This window comes from Papio anubis, chromosome 2 (assembly GCF_008728515.1).
Source record: "Papio anubis isolate 15944 chromosome 2, Panubis1.0, whole genome shotgun sequence".
Taxonomy (NCBI): domain Eukaryota; kingdom Metazoa; phylum Chordata; class Mammalia; order Primates; family Cercopithecidae; genus Papio; species Papio anubis.
In genome coordinates, this window is record NC_044977.1 from 140,499,213 (window position 1) to 140,519,370 (window position 20,158).

The 20,158-nt window shown below is 36.6% G+C and overlaps 1 protein-coding gene across 6 annotated transcripts in view; it reads right to left on the reverse strand.

Moving 5' to 3' along the window:
• The window catches only part of MED12L (mediator complex subunit 12L), a 341,626-nt gene that overhangs the window by 23,699 nt on the left and 297,769 nt on the right, over nucleotides 1-20,158 (reverse strand). For 3 of the 6 annotated variants that reach the window (XM_021934738.2, XM_021934742.2, XM_021934739.2), the window contains 4 exons: nucleotides 18,398-18,609; nucleotides 10,052-10,102; nucleotides 3,718-3,807; nucleotides 1,539-1,768 (listed from right to left, as the gene is read on the reverse strand). In XM_021934738.2, coding sequence (XP_021790430.2) covers nucleotides 1,539-1,768; nucleotides 3,718-3,807; nucleotides 10,052-10,102; nucleotides 18,398-18,609 — 583 coding nt within the window. The remainder of the gene's footprint in view (nucleotides 1-1,538; nucleotides 1,769-3,717; nucleotides 3,808-10,051; nucleotides 10,103-18,397; nucleotides 18,610-20,158) is intronic. The other 3 variants (XM_021934743.2, XM_021934741.2, XM_021934740.2) reach the window with 1 other exon arrangement.

Sequence of the window (20,158 nt, forward strand, 5' to 3'; positions counted from 1 at the left end):
AAGAAACAATCAGTGCTCAATAATCCTTTGCACAATTCAAATAGACTAAAGCCCAGTGGTTAAAATAATAGATGTGACCATTTGAAAAAGGACAACAAGCACATGACTTAAAGTAAAACTGCAGTCATGCAATAAATCACTTTTTAAACATTTAATAGTTTTTTGTTTAAAAAGGAATATTAATTGAGCATTTACTTTGAAGCAGGCACTGTACAAAAGGGCTGAAATGTGTTACTTCATTTACTCCCCACCAGAGAGCCCTTTAAGGTCAGCAGTTTTGTTATCCCTACTTTAAAAATGAAAAGACAGAGCTAGAGGTAACTTATTAAGGCTACGTAGAAAGCAAATGGCATAGGTGGGATTTGAACCCAGAACTTTTGGGCTTTGAAGTTCAAGTTTGTGGGCCATGCTATGCTGCTATTTACTACAAAAATAGTACATACAATGCACATTTTCTAAATTATTATCCAAAATATCTATTTTCTCAAATGTGTTACTATCAACCTTGCCAACTTTCCAAAGAGTGGTTACTTGGAGTCATCATGCAGCCATTGATGATAACAGATGGGAGCTGTGCTGCTATCTACTAGATTGACACGTTTTACATGATACTTCTTGTAAGACAATACTATCAGCAGAACTTTCAACGATGGCTGCAATGTTTTCTCTCTGAGCTGTCCAATAAGATAGCGACTGGCCACAAGGACAAACTACACAATTTTGGGGTCTCAGTGCATAATGAAAACACAAGACTCCCTGATCAAAACTTAGTAAGAATTTCCACAGAGAAACTGCAGAGCATGAAGCCTTTTTAAACACAGGCCCTTCTAAACACAGTGCACGTCACGCACCACTGAAGCTAGTCCTGCTGGCCACATTTGGCTACCAATGAACACTTGAAATGTGACTAGTGTAACTGAGGAACTAAATTTTTAATTTTAAATAGTCTAAATTTAAATAGCCACAGGTGGTTGGCAGCTACTATAACAGACAGTGCAGTTATATGCTCTAAGGGATCTAATTAAACAAGAACAGAAAAAAGTCTATCATAATCCTGTTTTGCCAAACATCTCTGAGGTGGAAAAGGTAGAAACTAAGTTATAACAAAAATCTCATGTGCACTATGCACAATTAGTATTGGAATCATACATTTTATTGCTCCAATCAACATATTCTAGAAAGGCATTCCTAACAATATCAAGAGTTTTCTCTGTTAGATATGTTCAGAAAATTTTTAAAAGAGAAGAGGAAAAAAAAGAACACTGAAGCAAACACAGTATCATTTAAAGACTGTTACACTCATGTCTTGGAAGATATGGGTCAAAACTGTAGGGTTTTGAATGAAATGAACAAGATGGAGCATTCTTTATGTTGAACCTCTATCTGGATATTACTAAAACTGAGATGACAGAATGCAAATTATTTTCAAGTGCGCAAGCTCATAAAAACAATGATAAAGTACCATGCCCTATAAGAAGCATAAGAAACCCAAGAATGTGACTGTTCATTATTGCCATCATCATTTCTACATGTATCACCTCTGAGAGCCAGTCAGGGGCTGCAGGTACGGCGAGGCCTGCTGCTGAACATAGCCACTCGGCTGCTGCTGAATCTGTCTGAGTCTTTCCATTAGCACAGGGTTGGAATGTGCGGCCGGATAGGCTCTGGAGTTATAGCTGGGAGACAAGACCACACTGCCAGCCTGCTGCTGCGATGTCTGCTGCAAAGGCATCTGTGTCCCGTACATTGTATAGCCCTGGGGCATGGTCTGCAGGTAGGCACAAGGGAAGAAGTCAATATTTCCATTTATCACCCAGCTTTCCCATCACTATGATATATGGGGCAAAAAACAAACTCATGAGGACTCCCCTGAAATTCATTGTTTTCAAAGGTTCTCCTAACTCAAAATTTGAGGAGGACTACCCTGGATGTAGGGAATCTGGCCAGAAAAGCCACAGAACGATCTGGCTGTGTAATGATTCACCAGAAATGTCAACTTAAAAGAAAATGAATCCTCATTTAGTTAAACTGGATTTTAAGATTAGCTGCTTATTTTTAGAGAAGGGCACGTTTCTGTATAGAAATAATCAGGCAAGCATCCATACCTTCAGTGCACAGATGACATCAATGTTCAACAGATCCCAAGTATCATTAATATCATTTCCAAAATTAGTCAGAAAAGTTACCCATGCTCAAATGTAAATTAAAATAATGAAATACACTTTCCCAATACGTGACTACACCTCTCCAGGTCTGATAAATGTGTGTGTAGTAACTAACCAGTTCCAAAACCATAACAAAAAACTATCAATACCTTAGCCAGGAATAGTGCAATTGGTAACTGCTCTTTATCCTCTAGTACTGGTTGGACCTAGTTTGGCACTCTACCAATAATGTGAACACTTAATTTTCCTAATGAATATTAATATACAAGTACCTAGTTCTTTGTATATTGTCACCTTATGGAAAAGAGAAACCTGAAGTTCTGCTGAATCACTAGGTACAATTTATAGAACACAATGCTAATTAAGGTAGAACAACATTGCTCTTCAAATCCTCAAAGCACTACATTTTCAGGTAGTTTAATGTCTCTGACTTGGAAGACAGAGAAATGGATAATGCACTTCTAGCAGGCAGCATGAATGGATCCAGGCTAAAGGACGCAGTGCCTGTGTAGGCCAGTGTAGGCTTTTCTTTCAGCTGTGGACAGAGACTGAATTACCAACCCAACTATCAACCTTGCCAACATCCCTGCATTCCTGATTCCCAGAGGGATAGGGTAAGAGTATACGAATACAGAAATAACAAAATTATTAGTAAAAGCAGCTCAAGATTTGCATTATACTGTGTATCAGGCACTATGTTAGTTCCATAGGTTGTCTTAAATCCTCACACCCTTCGTCTCTATTTTACAGAGAAGGAAACCAAAGCTCAGAGTAAGTAACTTACACAATGTCACACAGCTAGTAAGTTGCTAGGAACTGTGCCAAAGTCTGATTTCAAGCCCCGTTTTCTTCTTATTCTACCATGATTCCTCATTGATGCTATCTTTGAATATGACAATTTCAATTTATTTATTTATTTTGAGACAGGGTCTTGCTCTGTTGCCCAAGGCTGAAGTGCAGTGGTCCGATCACAGCTCACTGCAACCTCAACCTCACAGGCTCAAGCGATCCTCCACTTTAGCCTCCCGTGCAGCTGGGACTATAGGTGCATGCCACCACGCCTGGCTAATTTTTTAATTTTTATTTTCTTTTGTAGAGACTGGGTCTCACTATGTTACCCAGGCTGCTCTCAAATTCCGGGGCTCAAGCAATCCTCTCACCTTGGCCTCTCAAAGTGCAGATTATAGGCATGAGGCACTGAGTCCAGCCCAAATATGACACCTTCAAAACTGAATTACATCATTATACATTATAATATAAAAGAAGTAACTCTGGGATTGTTAAGTATTTCAATATCTACAATCATCACTAATAAAATGTTTGAATTTAGTTTTAAAGGATTTTCTAGAATGTTTTATGCTCCTTAATCAATCCTAAGACTTGTTCAACAATCCTGATAATGCTTTTCTGAAATGTCAATTACAATCTATACATAGAAGAAGTAATCAAAGTCTAGACCATAGGGAGTTGATATATTCTATTTACTTAATTTCCCACCTCCAATAACGAGCTTTGAAAATCCTGTCAGTACCTATGAAGCAAATGTGGGTACCTGTGCTTGCTGCAGCCCCGGATATTGAGGGAGCTGAGGGGAGGGCCGTGCTTGTGCAGCAAAGAGAGCAGCCTGGTCCCCCGGCTGGCCCTGGAAAACAAAGCCAAAGCAAACTCTTGATCATAACAGCAAGGGCTTGATTTGAGCTTCTGGTTAATAATTCAAATAACCCACATCTAATCTCATTATATGAATAAAGAACTCAAAGATTTTCAAAATGTATTAAATATTATTTCTCGTCAATTTCCTATGTGTGTTTAGACTGTTGAACTTATTCCCTCCAAGGAAGACTACAGATTTTCCCAATGATAACAAAGACATAAATACAAGCCTAAGTTATCAATGGTCTGTTCAGCAGAAGAGGCTGTCAGCTGGTTTCCAATACATGCTAGGGTATAAATGTCCCACTAAGTGTGAAATCTGGAACCACAGGGCTGCACCACACAGTGCCTATAGAGGGAAGAGAACGTGTGGTACAGACACATGGCGGCATATACAATTTTTACGACTTTTTAATGAAGCTTCTTCACAGTGACCTACTAAATGCCTATTTAGCCAGATATTCAAGGAATACCTTTAGTACTTCCTATGACTCTAAAAGTCAATGAGAATACAGTCAATAAATTTTGTAAGTTAATAGTAATTACTTGTAAGTAATATAATTCTAACCAACTACAATGCAAAATAAAACCAATTAACATCTGTTCACCAATCTTAATCTAATACATGTTTTGGCCCTAAGAAAACAAATATATTCACAAGAGCAGTTGTATGTGTGTTTTATGTTTTGGTGGCAGAAGTTATTCCATGGAAGCCTGCAGTAATAATCATAAAAAGAAGTCTAGTTTCCTACCACTCTGTTTTTTTTCAGGACTAATTGTAAAGAATGAGATTTATTATAGGATTATTTTACTACTGTCTTTAATAGAGATTCTCATTTTTAAAAATGCTAAATTATAGTTGCATAAAGCTATTTTAATGTGCTTGAAAAGTAGTGTAGTTATTTCTAGCAGGGAGAAAGGGGTAAATATGTAGCTTAAGAGGAAGGACACCAACAATTATTAAGAACAGATCATATTTCAGAGGCTGGGCTTCTGGTTCTTACTCTCATTTTCTCACAAGAACTCTATAGGAAAGGAGCGTCATCCTCATCTTCAGACAGGAAAAGCCAGGCTCAAAGAGCTTAAGCAACATAGCAAGCTTGCCCAGCAAGACCTGGCAGTGCCATGATCTAAACTCCAGGAAGTCTGACTTGAAAGCCTAGGGCTCTTTCCATTATCATGAGATGCCTCCATGTGTGACATTAAGGATGAAAATACTTATTTGGTGCTTATTCTGTAAGGACATATAGCCTCGTAAAATCATCCTAATGAGAAAACAAAAGGACAATCTCTATTAAGAATTATTAATGAGATACCAAAACCAAATGCTACCTGAGACAGTTAAGCCCTTTCTATGATCCCCACAAAAAATCATGGGCCATTTATGAAACTTCAGCATCTCTCTAGGTGACTATCTATACATGAATGAAACATAAATTTTTGAGTATACCTCTGAGAGTATCTACACATAAGAGCTTCAACAAGAATCTTACTTTCAGAGTAGGCTATCATAGAGATACTCTTAGTCTCTAGCTCATTAATCTGTTAAAAACAATTGTATCTCCATTTGCCTGGGTTAGAGAAAAATAGCCCAAACTTCCTCTGTGAGAACCCATACCATGACAGTATGACTGTCAGGAGCCTAAAACTGTTCCTTCCAAAGAATCCAAATGGCTCTTGATCCTCCAAACACTATGCCAAGGAATCATTAAATCAACCGGATCCTTAAAGACCATTCCTGGACACTAGCATCGTACAAGGTCCCTGAGACATACTGTTGTGCTTCTTTGTGGAGACAAATATACATATATCTTCATTTTTACAAAACAGAAAAATCAACTATTTATATATGAGTTAGAATCTAGGGATCGATAGGTAGTTTATAAAACTTGTGCCCTCTTTTGGCTTTGTATGAAGCAGGATGCAATCTGCATGTGACAGCTGCATGCAGATGCATGAAGTAGATGTTTTCTAACTCTTTGCTCTTCTTTTGCTTTTATTGAAGAACTGTATGAAACACATTATGATTTACATGGTAGAGAGAACTAGAATACTAATAAGTTATATATCTGAGCTATTGGATGATACTCTTATTTACAAATATTAGTTGAGATGATGGGAATTTAAGAAATAGGAACTGTGCAGGTGCAGTGGCTCACGCCTGTAATCCCAGCACTTTCGGAGGCCAAGGTAAGTGAATTACTTGAGTCCAGGAGTTCGAGACAGCCTGGGCAACATGGTGAAATCCCATCTCTACAAAAAATACAAAAAATTAGCTGGGCATGGTGACACGTGCCTGCAGTCTCAGCTACTCGGAAGCCTGAGGTGAGAGGATTGCTTGAACCTGGGAGGCAGAGGTTGCAGTGAGCCAAGATTGTGCCACTGCACTCCAGCCTGGGCACCAGAGTGAGACCCTATCTCAAAAAAAAAAAAAAAAAAAAAAAGAAAGAAAAAAGAAATAGAAACTGAAAACTATCATTCTACATTTTTAAAAATCACAAAACATTCAGAAAAACGTGCTATACTTTTAAAAGGAAAAAGGAATACAAGTTGAAATATGGTTTTGACACTCTTTCAACCATTTATGTCTAAAGGTGAACTATTTATATGTGAACATATTACTTTCCCTCCCGACCACCAGTTTGTCCCAACACACTACTGAAGTACAGAAAATAATTCAGATATGCAATCTTCTCCCTGAAAAAATAACAAATACCCCTATTTGACTAGTACTTCCCAATTCTGCCATGCATAGCTGTTATCATCATGTGCTCCTAAAAAGAAAACACCCTAATCTCTCCTATCAGACTGAAATGGATTCCTACTTTCTTTGTTTTTTCCAGAATAATGCCAGGAACACATTATTTCAATTTGTAGAAACAGTTCAATTAGTTGAAAACAGAATGAATAAGTTCTTTAATAACTTGAAATGTATTACAAATGTTAAACAAGAACCACAATGTGGGAATAATCAAGGAAACTAGAGACTGAGAATTAGTAAAAACTTTTAAATGTTGGTGGGCATAGGTTTGGCCACATTAAACCAAGATTAGATGATCTAACATGTCATCCAAACTAGACAAGCCAGGACAAGAGGGCAAAGTGAGACCACGCCTGGCAAATCAGGACATCTAGTCACTTTAGTTCCCTGTTAATTTCTGAAAAATTTTCAAGCTTTATTTTAAATTAGTGCCTAGCACATATAATAAGTGCTCAGTAAATATCTGTTCAGAATAACTAAGATTTAATTTAGTTTATCTGTTAACCAAGAAATCTAGAGGTAAATTAGGATTTATATTTGAGCATCAATTACTTTACCAAGTGCTTTCTAATTGCCTTACAGTTGTCAGCATTGTCTTTTGAAAACTCAAGTTTAATTTAATGTTTAGCATCTATCATTCTAATGATTTCTTCTTCCTGCCAGCATTCATATCTGGAGAGTAACTTAATTTCTCCCTATTTATTCTGCTCAACCAAAACAATCGAGGCCACTTTAACTTCATATTTTTTAATGCATGGAGAGACCTCTCTGGGAACATGACTTGTTTGTTTTTGTTTATGTGAAACACAAAGTGAGACAGCATCTCACTTTGTTGCCAAGGCTGAAGTGCAGTGGCAAGATCACACTTCACTGCGGCCTCATATTCCTGGACTCAAGAGATCCTCCAACCTTGGCCTCCTAAAGTGTTGGGATTACAGGTATGAGCCACTGCATCCAGCCTGCAGGAAGGTAGTTTTTGATGGCATATTTGTGTCTAGCCAGGTGCCAGGTGACTATAAGCATATAAGTAAGAGAGAATAAGATATCTGTTCCCTGCTCAAGCTTCCATGCCTCAGATACCTGACTTGTACGTGCAAAGGGAATGATCTACAGAGAACTGCGACAGTCTAATAATTATATGCCCATCTCTACATTACTACCTGAGATAAATTCCTACACATGGTCTCTTTACTTCATTTTTATGCACTTTGCTTTGGGTTTACCTCTATAAACAAAATATAAATAAAATATAACATTAAATAAATACGTAGTTTCTAAAATTTCCATTTTTAAGAAGCTTCTAAAGAAGCTGTGCTGTTCAATATTTGAACTATCTTCCTAACCTTTATAAGAAGAGTTCTCTCTCTTACTGCTGTATTTTTTAATTGGACAGAAGTATGTGAGCTCAAAGAGATGTTGACTCAAAGGCTTTTGGCATAATTTGAAATTAATGCATCTGATAAGTTTTAAATTTTTGATAAATGATCCTGAAAGATAATTTTCATTCTTTTGTGTCTTAATCTCTTCTGTATTGCAACTACACCCTCAATCAAATGAGAAAATGTGAAGAGCTCCTTCTCACGTAGGACTGGTTACACCTCCAATGAGCGATCAATAAGGATTATAATCAGAGAATTTCAGAATCAGGAGTTTCCTATCCACTCAATTTACTAGTAATGATTAAAATCCTTATTTAGTAATTTTTCAGTAGTGTTTAAGGGTTACAAGTAGACAGACAAGTTATATTCATAAAAACCACAGCCAGATTTTGTGACTTGGTTTCTGGAAATATAAATTTGGAAAAAAAGTAATAAAAGGCACATAACAAAAACCAGTGGGTAATGTTTTACAAGTCACCTAGCAGAAAGAGTTTTATTTATAACTCCTAGTTTGGAAGTTACTGAGTGCTTTAGGCTAAAACAACACATGGTATGAACCAGAAGTTGTGGCCATCACATCACATTGGTTTATTTCAACTGCAGACAACAGAGAGGAAATTCTATAATTATCAGAAGTCTTGTTGGCTAGTCATGTTTGATACTTTTAAAAGTTTTCACCTCAAATACAACTTGGTTGGGAATCAATGAACAGTAACTAACTGCTAGAATAATCTAATTCATTCTAAAACACATCCCATACAGTAATGAACCTTTATGGTATTAGCATGTCTATAAATTATAAGAACTGATTGAGTATATATTAACTTCCTAAGAAAGCAGAATATTATAGAAAAATAAGAGTGGTAAAATGAATAGCAAAAATACACATTTTTCATTACTTTGAATTAATATAGAAATCATGGAACCTTCTTTTGACTTTAAATACTTACAAACAAAATAGTTGTCAATAAAAACATTTTTTAAAAAGTCAGTGATTGATGCAAATTGTTTTCTATCTGAATTACATTATCACCTGAATAATAAACAATGCCCTATAGCAAACACAAGCTGTCTCCAAAACATTTTGGAACTTCATAGTTTAATTCAACTTTTTCAATAAAATCCTCACCTGACCCCTGAATACCATAAAGTGTCAAGAAAAACACTCTTTTCAGAAAAGTTTCCAAGCTCTCCTTTGCTGAAAGTAGTTACTGGAGAAAAATGCCTATATAACAAGTATTAGATAACCTAAATATTTTCAAAGTTTGAATATGCAGTTAAGGACATTTTTATCAACATATAGATAATGTTACCCATTAAATCGGCAGTGAAACAAGTTAACTTACAGTCACAACTGAGATGTGTGCTCTTTTTTATTCTAATGCTTCTTGGGTTTATGTTGTGGGTTGGCTACCTGATACAGAAACCTATAAGTAATTTAATGCAAAACATGCATTCTTAGCTAGCCCAGGCAAAGCAGTAGAGATGAAGTCTTATGACATGCATGCACAAGACCTATGCTAAAAAAAACTTCTCCATACTGGAAAGAAAATAGAGATGATGCGTTCTGTTGAGATTTTGGGAATAGCCAGTGAGTGGGATGTGATGAGAGGGTAGTTTCATAACCACAGTTTTCATTATCTTGCATTGGCCTATGAATCAGCATGCCATGCGTTCCTCTGCTAATGATATAAATTACCATAGAGAGAAGCAAGAGCTCAGGAATAGACAAGTTCAAAACTGGGACTGAGATGAAGGTGCATGAACTGGTCTCTGTTCCCAAGCCCAGGCCATGAACGTCTATTGGTTTCTATATCATACATGTATATGATGGAAATCATGACGTGATCAAAGGGGGGCACTTTCAGAAAAAAAAAATTCCATTAAAGTAAACATGGTCAATGCATTCATGATTCTGTGTTACAGTCTCAAACATAAACCGAGTGAGTAACAATGAAATGAAGACTATAATTATTACCAGCTACAGAAAAACCTGCTTCTCATTTTGACGTTCAAAGGGCAATGCTATAAAAATTTATTAAAAAAAAGAAAGAAAGAAAAGAAAGAAAAAGGAATGACAGCAGGGATGTTACCATTATGTTGTCAAAGTCTTCCAGAAGGGAGACAGCAGAGTTACAGAAGTCCTACAGAAAGGGGACAGCAAGAAAACGGCAGACAATACAGATAAGATTTTTTAGCCTAATGACGTGGGTAGCCAAAATACATATGAACTATTTCATTTAAAACAATGTTGCAGGAAGTCAAGACTTAAAAACATAAGCCCTATAAGGGTTTTATTAATTCATATGTCAAACATCCTCACTGCAGACTGCAACACTGATAAACAATATGGTGGTATTCATATATTAGAACAGCACAACATGGAGGTTAAATGGTGACATAAAAGAAGTAGAGGAGATATCAGACAATGAAACGTGCTGCAACCAAGGGGCTTTGGAACCCCCATGTGAGCAATAGGGGCCTCGGGTCCTTCCCTCCCTAGAGCCAGTAGGGGAGCTCAGGACATGTGGGTCACATTAAGCAGACAAGACATTAAGTGAACAGTCAGCAGGCCATATGTTCTTGAAGGATGTGATTAGCTCCATCCCCAGTAAATCCAAGGAAGACGCCATCAGGTTAACCACACATTCAACTGATCGCAGTAGACAACAAATATTTATAGTGTCACCATTGTTTGCACACTAAGAGGGAATTTGATTTACGAAAAGTCAACTGAATACCTGGGGAAAATTGCTATTTCTCAACTAAATGAATCCCTTTTTAAATCATTTATATATTCAAATTCCAAGGGATATATTACTGAAATGTTAAAAATTTCCCTGAACTCACTGAGTTCTGGAGGTAGACATGAAGCAAAGGATTTCACCAATAATAAAAAAAGCATTTTACTATACTGAGAATTAGAAAGTATAGGAGGAATTTCCCAGGTAAATAATACCTATTCTCACCATTTTACACATAGGTACATAATTCATTGCATTTGTACATTGGTTTTTTTTGTTTTGTTTTGTTTTGTTTTGTTTTGAGACAGAGTCTCGCTCTGTCGCCCAGGCTGGAGTGCAGTGGCCGGATCTCAGCTCACTGCAAGCTCCGCCTCCCGGGTTTACGCCATTCTCCTGCCTCAGCTTCCCGAGTAGCTGGGACTACAGGCGCCCGCCACCTCGCCTGGCTAGTTTTTTGTATTTTTTAGTAGTGACGGGGTGTACATTGGTCTTTAGATTCAACTGCCATGCTTGTATTAGTGATTCATTTCCTCACCCCTCCATCCAATCTTCTGCCCTCTCTCATAAAAATAAAGCTGCAAACACTATCTCCTAGCTCATTATATTTGCCTAATCATAATTTTAGCAAATAAAATCAGCACCTTCCTCATTGTTCAAATAAACAGAGAAATACCAGATATAAGTAATAAGCGAAGCACCCACCTCCCTGGACATGCTTTCTACCCAAAAAACAAAATGATAGGGTTTAGGACATATTTACCAGTACAGTGGTTTTCTTCTCCTAAGTTCGTTTTTGTCATTGAAATGTATATTAATTACACCCTCTGAATAAACACATTAGTTATCAATACTGAAAATATGTTTCAACAAGACTATTTTCCCTACCTTTAACAAATGAAACTATAATTTGAAATATGCTCTATTTATATGGTCAGGAAGTTTACAAAAGGGAAAACTTGAATAGCTAGTAAAGTTATAAAAAATGACTAAACTCACAGGTAATCAGGAAAATGCAAATTAAGATGTCACAATATAATACCATTTCACCTGCTCTGATTGAGAAAAATAAGGTCTGGTAATACCAAGCATTGGTGAGAATATGGAGAAAGAAAAATGCCCATATACTATTCTAAGAGGAATCACCACCACTTTCAAAATCACTCAGCATTTCCATGTTCAGGTACACACCCTAAAACTTTCCACATGTATAGAAGAAATGTAAAAGAATGTTTACTCTAACAGTTAACAGTTAAAAAAAATTGAATAACTTAAATGACCATCAACAGAATGAATAACATATTAATATTCGTAATGAAATAACATCCAACAGGATAAATGAATGAATATAACTATGAAACAAAGTAGAAATAATTAAAATATTAGCTACAAAAAAGCTGCAAAATAATACAACACGTGTGAGAACATTTACATAACATTTCAAATCTACAAAGTAATACTGTACAATGTTTATGTTGGTGGATGCAAATGTATATATTAAAAGTACAAAAACATGCATAAGAAAGTAAAACACTAAATTCATGATGGGGATTCCCACTTTAGAAGAAGGGAGGGAAATAATGATACAAGGAGGCTCATCCACATCTATAATGTTTTATTTAAAAAATAACCTAGAGCATTATGGAAGAATATAATTTAATAAAGTTAGGTGGTAAGTACATTAGTGATTATTACATTATTTTCTATTCTCATCTATATGCTTGAAATACATATACCATTAAAGAGTGAGTGGGAGGGATGGAGAAAATAAACATATTCCATTTCCTTAGGGTGGGAGATCAATTACCGAACAAAGGGTAATTGCTCAACTTAAACAGTAATCCAAGAGCATGTTCCCATGAAGTCACAGATTCATTTTTGCCAAGGAGCTAACAGCTCTGGGAGGTTCTGACTCAGTCATCCTTCCTTCTTTAAATTACCTATTTCCTTGATTTGGATACACAAATGATGGGACCTACTCCATGGTGGATAACCAAATCCTCTTTACAAGTCGCTACATGTGCTGGCTATAACTGGGCACACATTTCTGCCCTCTGAAAGGAATCTTCCTCTTTTCTGTCCTGAAAAATCCTTATGATTCATGATCTGTACAGAGCCTATAACCAAGCGCATTTTTTAACCAATTTGTCTGAATCAATTCAAGCTAAACATATCTTCCGTCTATCCTTCTTTGGACTCTTGAAAATATGCTGTCTGGAATTATTACATGAACAATAAAATAATTTAGTATACTGAAAGGAAAAATCAGAATAAAGCAACACCATAAATGAAGGCATAAAGTTCTTTTCCTGGGTCAAAACTTTAGATTGTTTCTGCAAGCCCCTTCCCTAGATGATTTGATATTGTGAGGGTTATGAAAGTTCCTTAAGGCCTGGCACGGTGGCTCACATCTATAATCCCAGCAGTATGGGAGGCCGAGGCACGCAGATCACCTGAGGTCAGGAGTTCAAGACCACCCTGGCCAACATGGTAAAACACTGCCTCTATTACAAATACAAAAATTAGCCAGGCGTGGTGGTGCGCGCCTATAGTCCCAGTCACTCAGGAGGCTGAGACAGAAGAATCGCTTAAACCTGGGAGGCAGAGGTTGCAGTGAGCTGAGATCGTGCCACTGAACTCCAGCCTGGGCAACAGAGGGAGACTCTGTCTCAAGAAAAAAAAAAAAAAAAAAGAAAGTCCCTTAAGATTCCTTCTGCAAGCCCCTTCCCTAGATGATTGATATGGTGAGGGGGATGGTGAGGTGAGATGAAAAAAAGTTCCTGCTGTCAAAAGAAAAATACTGAGTGTAAGAATGGAATGGGTGGAAAATAATTAAAGCAGCATTTTGCATTATAATCAATATTCTACATTCTGTGACAGTTCTAACAGAATATGTGAAAAATATAATACAGTGATACTTTTAATACTGAGATTGGAATGAGTCGCTCAAGCATCACAGTATTTAAAGAACAAAAACACACCACTCTAAGAAGCTAAAATGACAATTAGGATGACAAAACAACATTCCTTTTTATGAGTTTGTTCTATTGGTAACCATTAAGCAAATGAGGATTAAACCAATCCTACTGATGGCAATTTATGTGATTATACAAGTAAACCATTTGATATGCCTTCATTTTAAAGCTTAAGATGTTTAAGAAAATAATACTGTTACAGGAAATGAATTTCTTTTGAAATAACAAACCATAAAAATACTAATAAGCAGCAATGGTAAGTATGACAGCTAACACTTTTTGAGCACTTACTATGAGCCATCCACTGTTCTAAGGGCTGTTTTACACATACTAAATCATTAACTTCACAACTACCCTATAAAGTAAGTACAGTATAGAATTAGCTCCATTTTATAGATGGGACTCTGAGACACAGAAAGGTAGTGTAACCACTGGACTGAGTTCCATCTAAATACAGGACACTGAGTAAGAAATAGAATAGTTTGTTTTTGTTTTTTGTTTTGTTTTTTTACAGCAGTCGCCACTTCTCTGAGGTTTCCCTTCCCACAGTTTCAGTTACCTGCAGAAAACCACAGTCCGAAAATAGGTGAGTACAGCACAGTAAGGGATTTTGAAAAAGATGACATTTACATGTTTGTTACAGTATATTATTATAATTGTTCTATTTTACTATTAGTTACTGTTAATATCTTACTGAGCCTAACTTATAAATTAAACTTTATCATACAGGTACCTATACATAGGAAAAAACATGGTCCATATCAGGTTTGGTGCTCTGGGGTTTCAGCAACCACTGAACGTATTCCCTGTGGATAAGCAGGGTGATGGGACTACTGTATTTTCCTAGATGAAGACTGCAACCAAGAAGAATGAAAACAGGTTTCTTGCCAAAACATCTTTCTGCATGTCCATATGCACTAAAGCTATAGGAAAATATACTCAATTATAACAATTATTACATCAAATAATCTCATTAAGATACTTAACAATATCCATGCTATTCAGCACTTGTTGTCTAGGTACTGTGTTAAACACTTTCTTAACACATTCCTGAGGAAATATAAGACAATCCATGACAGAATATTCCATGACTGACTGAAGCTCATGTACAATCTCTGCAGTGGAACTAGAGGGTTATTTTATGGAATTCTGGTTTTCATTGTGTATCACTGAAGGGTGGATGGTTTCTGCATATGCCAACTTCCCCCAACCAGACAGGAGGAGGACAAGTGGACACTGTGAGGTCTTAGATATATCCTGAGTTCAGGAATTTATGTTTACCTTTCCCATTTAGGTTTTCAAAACAACCATAGCAGACATCACTAGAAGGGCCAGTTTCTGGAAGCACTGGGAGGGAAAGCTATGAGAAGGGTGTGTGGATAAAAATCAGACTGCTGAGGACTAAAGCTACTAAGAAACTTCAGGCTCCTGGAAACAGCTGATGAAATCTTACATTATTCATCTGATACACAGCTCATAGATTTGTACTATGTGCTTAGCAGATGAAAAGATAATACAAAATAGTATACAGCCCAGTGTCTGACCTCATAAGAAAAGGGAGTAACCAGTGGGTTACTAGACAACTGTCATAGGAAGCAGTCACATCCAAAACCTGGAGAAACTTATCAGCCTGTAAAAGCATCTGCTGAATTCCAGAATCGGTTTTGAAGATTAATACAAATGGAAATTCTCTGTTCGTTATATTTAAGAAAATGAACCTCTAGAATAAGAAAATTACTAGGATATGGATAAAAATACATCTACTTACTTTTCTCTACAAGAAGCCAAAAAATGAAAAAATAACTATATTATTAGACCTTACGTAGCTAGAGAAATTCATATCGTATGTGGGTGAGTAACCTGAGAAATTCTTCCTGCTATAGCATGAAATGGTCAGTACTTACTAGAAAAGCAAATTGTGCCCAGCAACATATATTAAAACAATTGCTCAATATTGCTTACATTCCATATAATTCTGTCTTTAGATTCTGAAGAATTATCACAAGAATTTTTCTGCCATAACATCGTATTTAGCTAAATTCCAGTTATATTAATAGCTTATGCGTGATCTATTAAGAGAAAGGAAAGGCACTAACATTTCCTCAGAACCTCCTAAGTACAGGTACCGTGGTGGATGCTACATGCAAATCTCATTAGCTCGATGTACTACAGGATCACTGTACATCGTGACTGCATAATATATGCATTTCTCTTCCTTTAAGAATACTATTTTCCTCAATTATCTAACACTTGAAGAATGATAAGAGAGAAAAAGACATATCTTACTTGTGAAAGCCCTTCAGAGACTCCATAGTTAAGTTTCAACTGTTGAAAACAATTATGAAGTGAGTTTGAGATGAAGAAGTGAATACTGTACAATCACTGTTATGAAGCTGAGCTTTTCCTATTTGAAGAAGGCATTTCTGGTCTTAAAAGTTTAAAAAGAGAAGAATAAAGAAAAAAAAATCCAACATTGTGATGGAGTTAGCACAAAAGAATCAGAAAAAGAATGAACTAACAATTAATTCCCATTGGTACAGGCAGTACAACTGTAGGTGGTACAAAAGGATAGAGCCAGGAATTTTTGGTAGGAGAAAGAAAAGTAATGCTGTCATCCAGGTACACTTCTCCAAATATGCAAGGATATCTTTGATTACATGTAGATTATTCAATTAAATGATTTAAAAAAATTTTGAAGCTGAAATCGTGTCATGGCTTATATCAGGAAGTGAACCTTTTAAGGACAGGTGTATTTACCCATAAATAGCCCAGTGGGCTTTCCCCTAGTGCTAGGAACCACTTAACAGCATTTCAAAGTTAATTTGGCAGCAACAGTTTGAAAGTGGGCTATAAATAAGAAAAACTATGCCTTGTGATAAAAAGGTAGATACGAAAAAAAAATTAAAGTGGCACTTTATTTATTTATTTTTCTTGAGATGGAGTCTTACTCTGTTGCCCAGGCTGGAGTGCAGTGGCATGATCTCAGCTCACTGCAAACTCCACTTCCCAGGTTCAAGTGAGTCTCCTGCCTCAGCCTCCCAAGTAGCTGGGACTACAGGCATGCTCCACCATGCCTAATTTTTGTATTTAGTAGAGACAGGGTTTCATCATGTTGGCCAGGCTGATCTCAAACTCCTGACCTCAAGTGATCCACCTGCCTCAGCCTCCCACAGTGCTGGGTTTATAGGCGTAAGCCACCGCACCTGGTCCTAGGCTTTATTACTTTGAAAGAGGGCTAAATTCATTCTAGTAGGATGGTTTTCCAACATCTAGTGAATTTTTTTAACTCAAAAATGATTTGAAGCAATAGTACAACTCTAATTTTGCTGATTCCCAAAAAGAGCTAAAACTCCCAATGAGGCTTTAAAAAATGACTGTAAACATGTTGCTTATTTAGGCAAATTAAATAATTTTTCATATTTTAATCAAATGTTCATCATTTATGGGCAAGCAGTAGCTTAGGCCCATCTTTTCTTACACTCAGGAAGCTAAAGCAATTGCTAGGGGTCAGGGAGCGACAAGCACGTGGTGATGACTGTTGCTTGCATTATCATACGTTCAATTAGTTTCTTCTCTCTTGTCCTTATAATTCAGGTAAAAAAAAGAACCATTTTTAAGAGTGAATGACTAACCTCACCATCACCATCCACCAAAATCATCACTAAGTGGCCCAAATGCAGGGAGTGCCATAAATTACACAATGGAGATATGCCTAGAAAGTTATCCAACAGACAAAGAATATTTTTTTAAAGCATTTGAATTTCTTGCTATGTTGAAAGTACTGTGATTTTTCTTAGAGCAGGATGTACCTGTAGATTCGCTATTTCCATTGGAGGGTCATGAAGGTACCTAACTCATAGAGTTACCCTGGTATCTAAGATAGCTAATACATTTAAGTGCTTAGAAATGTTTTGGCATATAGTAAGTGCTCTGTTAGTGTTAGCTATTATCATCAAAACAGTGCATGACCACTTTAGAAAGGCTAGAAAATACAAGTATACAGAAACTAGAAAAAGAAATCCCCATTCTCACCTCATACTTTATTTTAATGTATTTATATAGATGCATAGGTTCTTCATGAGTTTATACTAAGTGCTGATGTTTTCTTAAACATGGATCACCTCTTCTATAAAGAACATTGGGTTATAGGCCACAAAAACAGAAATATAAATCAAGAATTAAATTGAATTTATCCAGATCCTGACTGTTGTTTATAATTTATTTTCTGCTCTAGACCTTATTAAATATACACTAGAAACAAAAAGTAAAGGCAGGGCACTATCAGAGGAAACCTAAGAAACATCGGGGCTTCAGAGACATAACCTCACAGTAATAAGTCTAAAAATAATACATGAAACAAGAGCTGAAAGAAGTACAGAATATGGTGGTAATTATAATAGGAAAATGAGCGCTCAGAGAAGGTCACCTCAAGGATAAAAGACCTGCTTCTTCTAATTGACCAGAAAGTCATCAGTCCTTCTTTCTGTTTTGAGGTATACTTTTAATAAACCTAAGACATATCAAATTCTTATTTGCTCAATGATAACAGTAAAATACAATGGAAGAAAAGTATTTATAAGCCTGTAACAGAGAGAGCGACCTGCACTCACACAAGTATACAGCGATATGCATACAGGAAGAATATGCCACATACCCCAAACTCATCCCAAGCTAGTGGAGGTAATAAAACGCAAAGGACTCCTTTGCTGGGGTCTGGACAAACCTGTTGGAAAGGCCGAGTCTGGGCTTGCCTGAGAAGCCGCTGTTGCTGCTGCTGCTGCAGAAGCTTCATCTGTATCAACTGCTGCTGTGATGTGATTGCATGAAGAGAAGGCGGCTGCATCATGGCGCCCGAGCGCCGCTGTAGCATGTTTGACAGAGCTTGTTTGGTGTTGGTTGGGACAAAGGAGCCTGCAGGGTCCAATCTGGAGCCACCTACAAAAGCAACCAAAAGGAAACACTTTCTAACTATGTTAATGCAACAGGTCTTCTTATTTATCAAAACACAGAAATTTCATCTTCTAAGTCTCACTTTATGAAAAAAGTAGAAAACAATGCACTGTCCCACCTGCCACAAATATTAAAGACCTGTTGAGTTGCATAATTTACAAAAGATGGGGGGAGTGATGTAGAAGTGAATTATACTACTTTGATATAACTTCATGGAGGTCTTCAGTTCATAAATTGAAATGCACAAAACATACAGTTGTTGGCATAATTTCATAATTACATGGGTTTTAAATTAGGCAAGGCCCTCAGGAACATATTACTTATATAAAACATACTGCCTTTGTGATGTATTTTGCCAAGTTTTTAAGCCATTCATATAAATCCTTTTGTACTTTTCATCAAATCTGAAGCTCATGTCATTGAAGCCTTTTCACCACGGTAAAATGAAAATGCATGTTTTATAGTAGAGGCATGAAAATGCTTTAAAATCTTGAAATGCTTGCAAACTTCAAATACCATGATTGTTATGAGAAAACATCTTTTTTGAAGGCTAAAAATCAAATAAACAAGCAACTATTATATTGATGCTTAAGAAACCACAGGAAATCCTTTACATATTTGTATATTATAATTTGTCATATGTCTTTAAAAGTTAGGGGAAAAAAGTCAACATATGCTGGCTTCACAATAAATGTCAATTCTTCATTCACCAAAAATAGTCCTTGATATATGTAAATGAAAAAAAAACTCTACATAAGCACCTCATAAAAGTTGTTTTATCTTTTTTATAAAGCAAGATGTATGATGAAAACAAACATTTTAAAGCTTTTTTTTTTTTTTTTGGAAAAACCCACATTCTTTTAAAGACTCAGTACCACAATCAGCAATACAATTTATGAAGTTGTGAAAAGAAACTAAAAATCTTGGGATGCCGAACTTACTATGACAAAGGTAAAAGTCAATGTTGGGAACTGAGTCATGAAAAACTATCCCCCGGGTTGTTTCCTAAATAGATAGCTGCAAAGATAGAAGGCTACATACCTCCCCAGGGGGCCTCCCTCAAAATTTGCTCACAAGGAAATTCCTTGTAAGCTCCAAGAGATTGACTCTAAAATTAACAGCTTTTATGGTGGGGGCGGGGGTTGTGGGGGAGCAGGACAGAGCTAGAAGTCATCCCTCCGCTTATCAGAGACAAATACATATTTGACCTCTTCCTCTACTCTGTGTTTACTTAATCTTATGTAAAAATGCAGATTCAACACCATAATTGACTAAAACTTCAACCTGCTTCTTTCATATGTAAAATGTAGATTCAGGGAATGTTGATCAAAGCCTCAAAAGAATGAAACTGCTTACTCCTTTTATCTACTTCCCCTTCTTTTTCCTTCTTCTTTCCCCTACTGCCTACTCTTTCCCCTTTAAATACTGAAGTACCCAAACCCTCTTTGGGAAAAGCACAGATGTTCCTGTGATTTTGTGTTCCTTTTTCCCAGGCATGTCCTCAACCCTGGCACAATAAACCTCTAAAATGAGT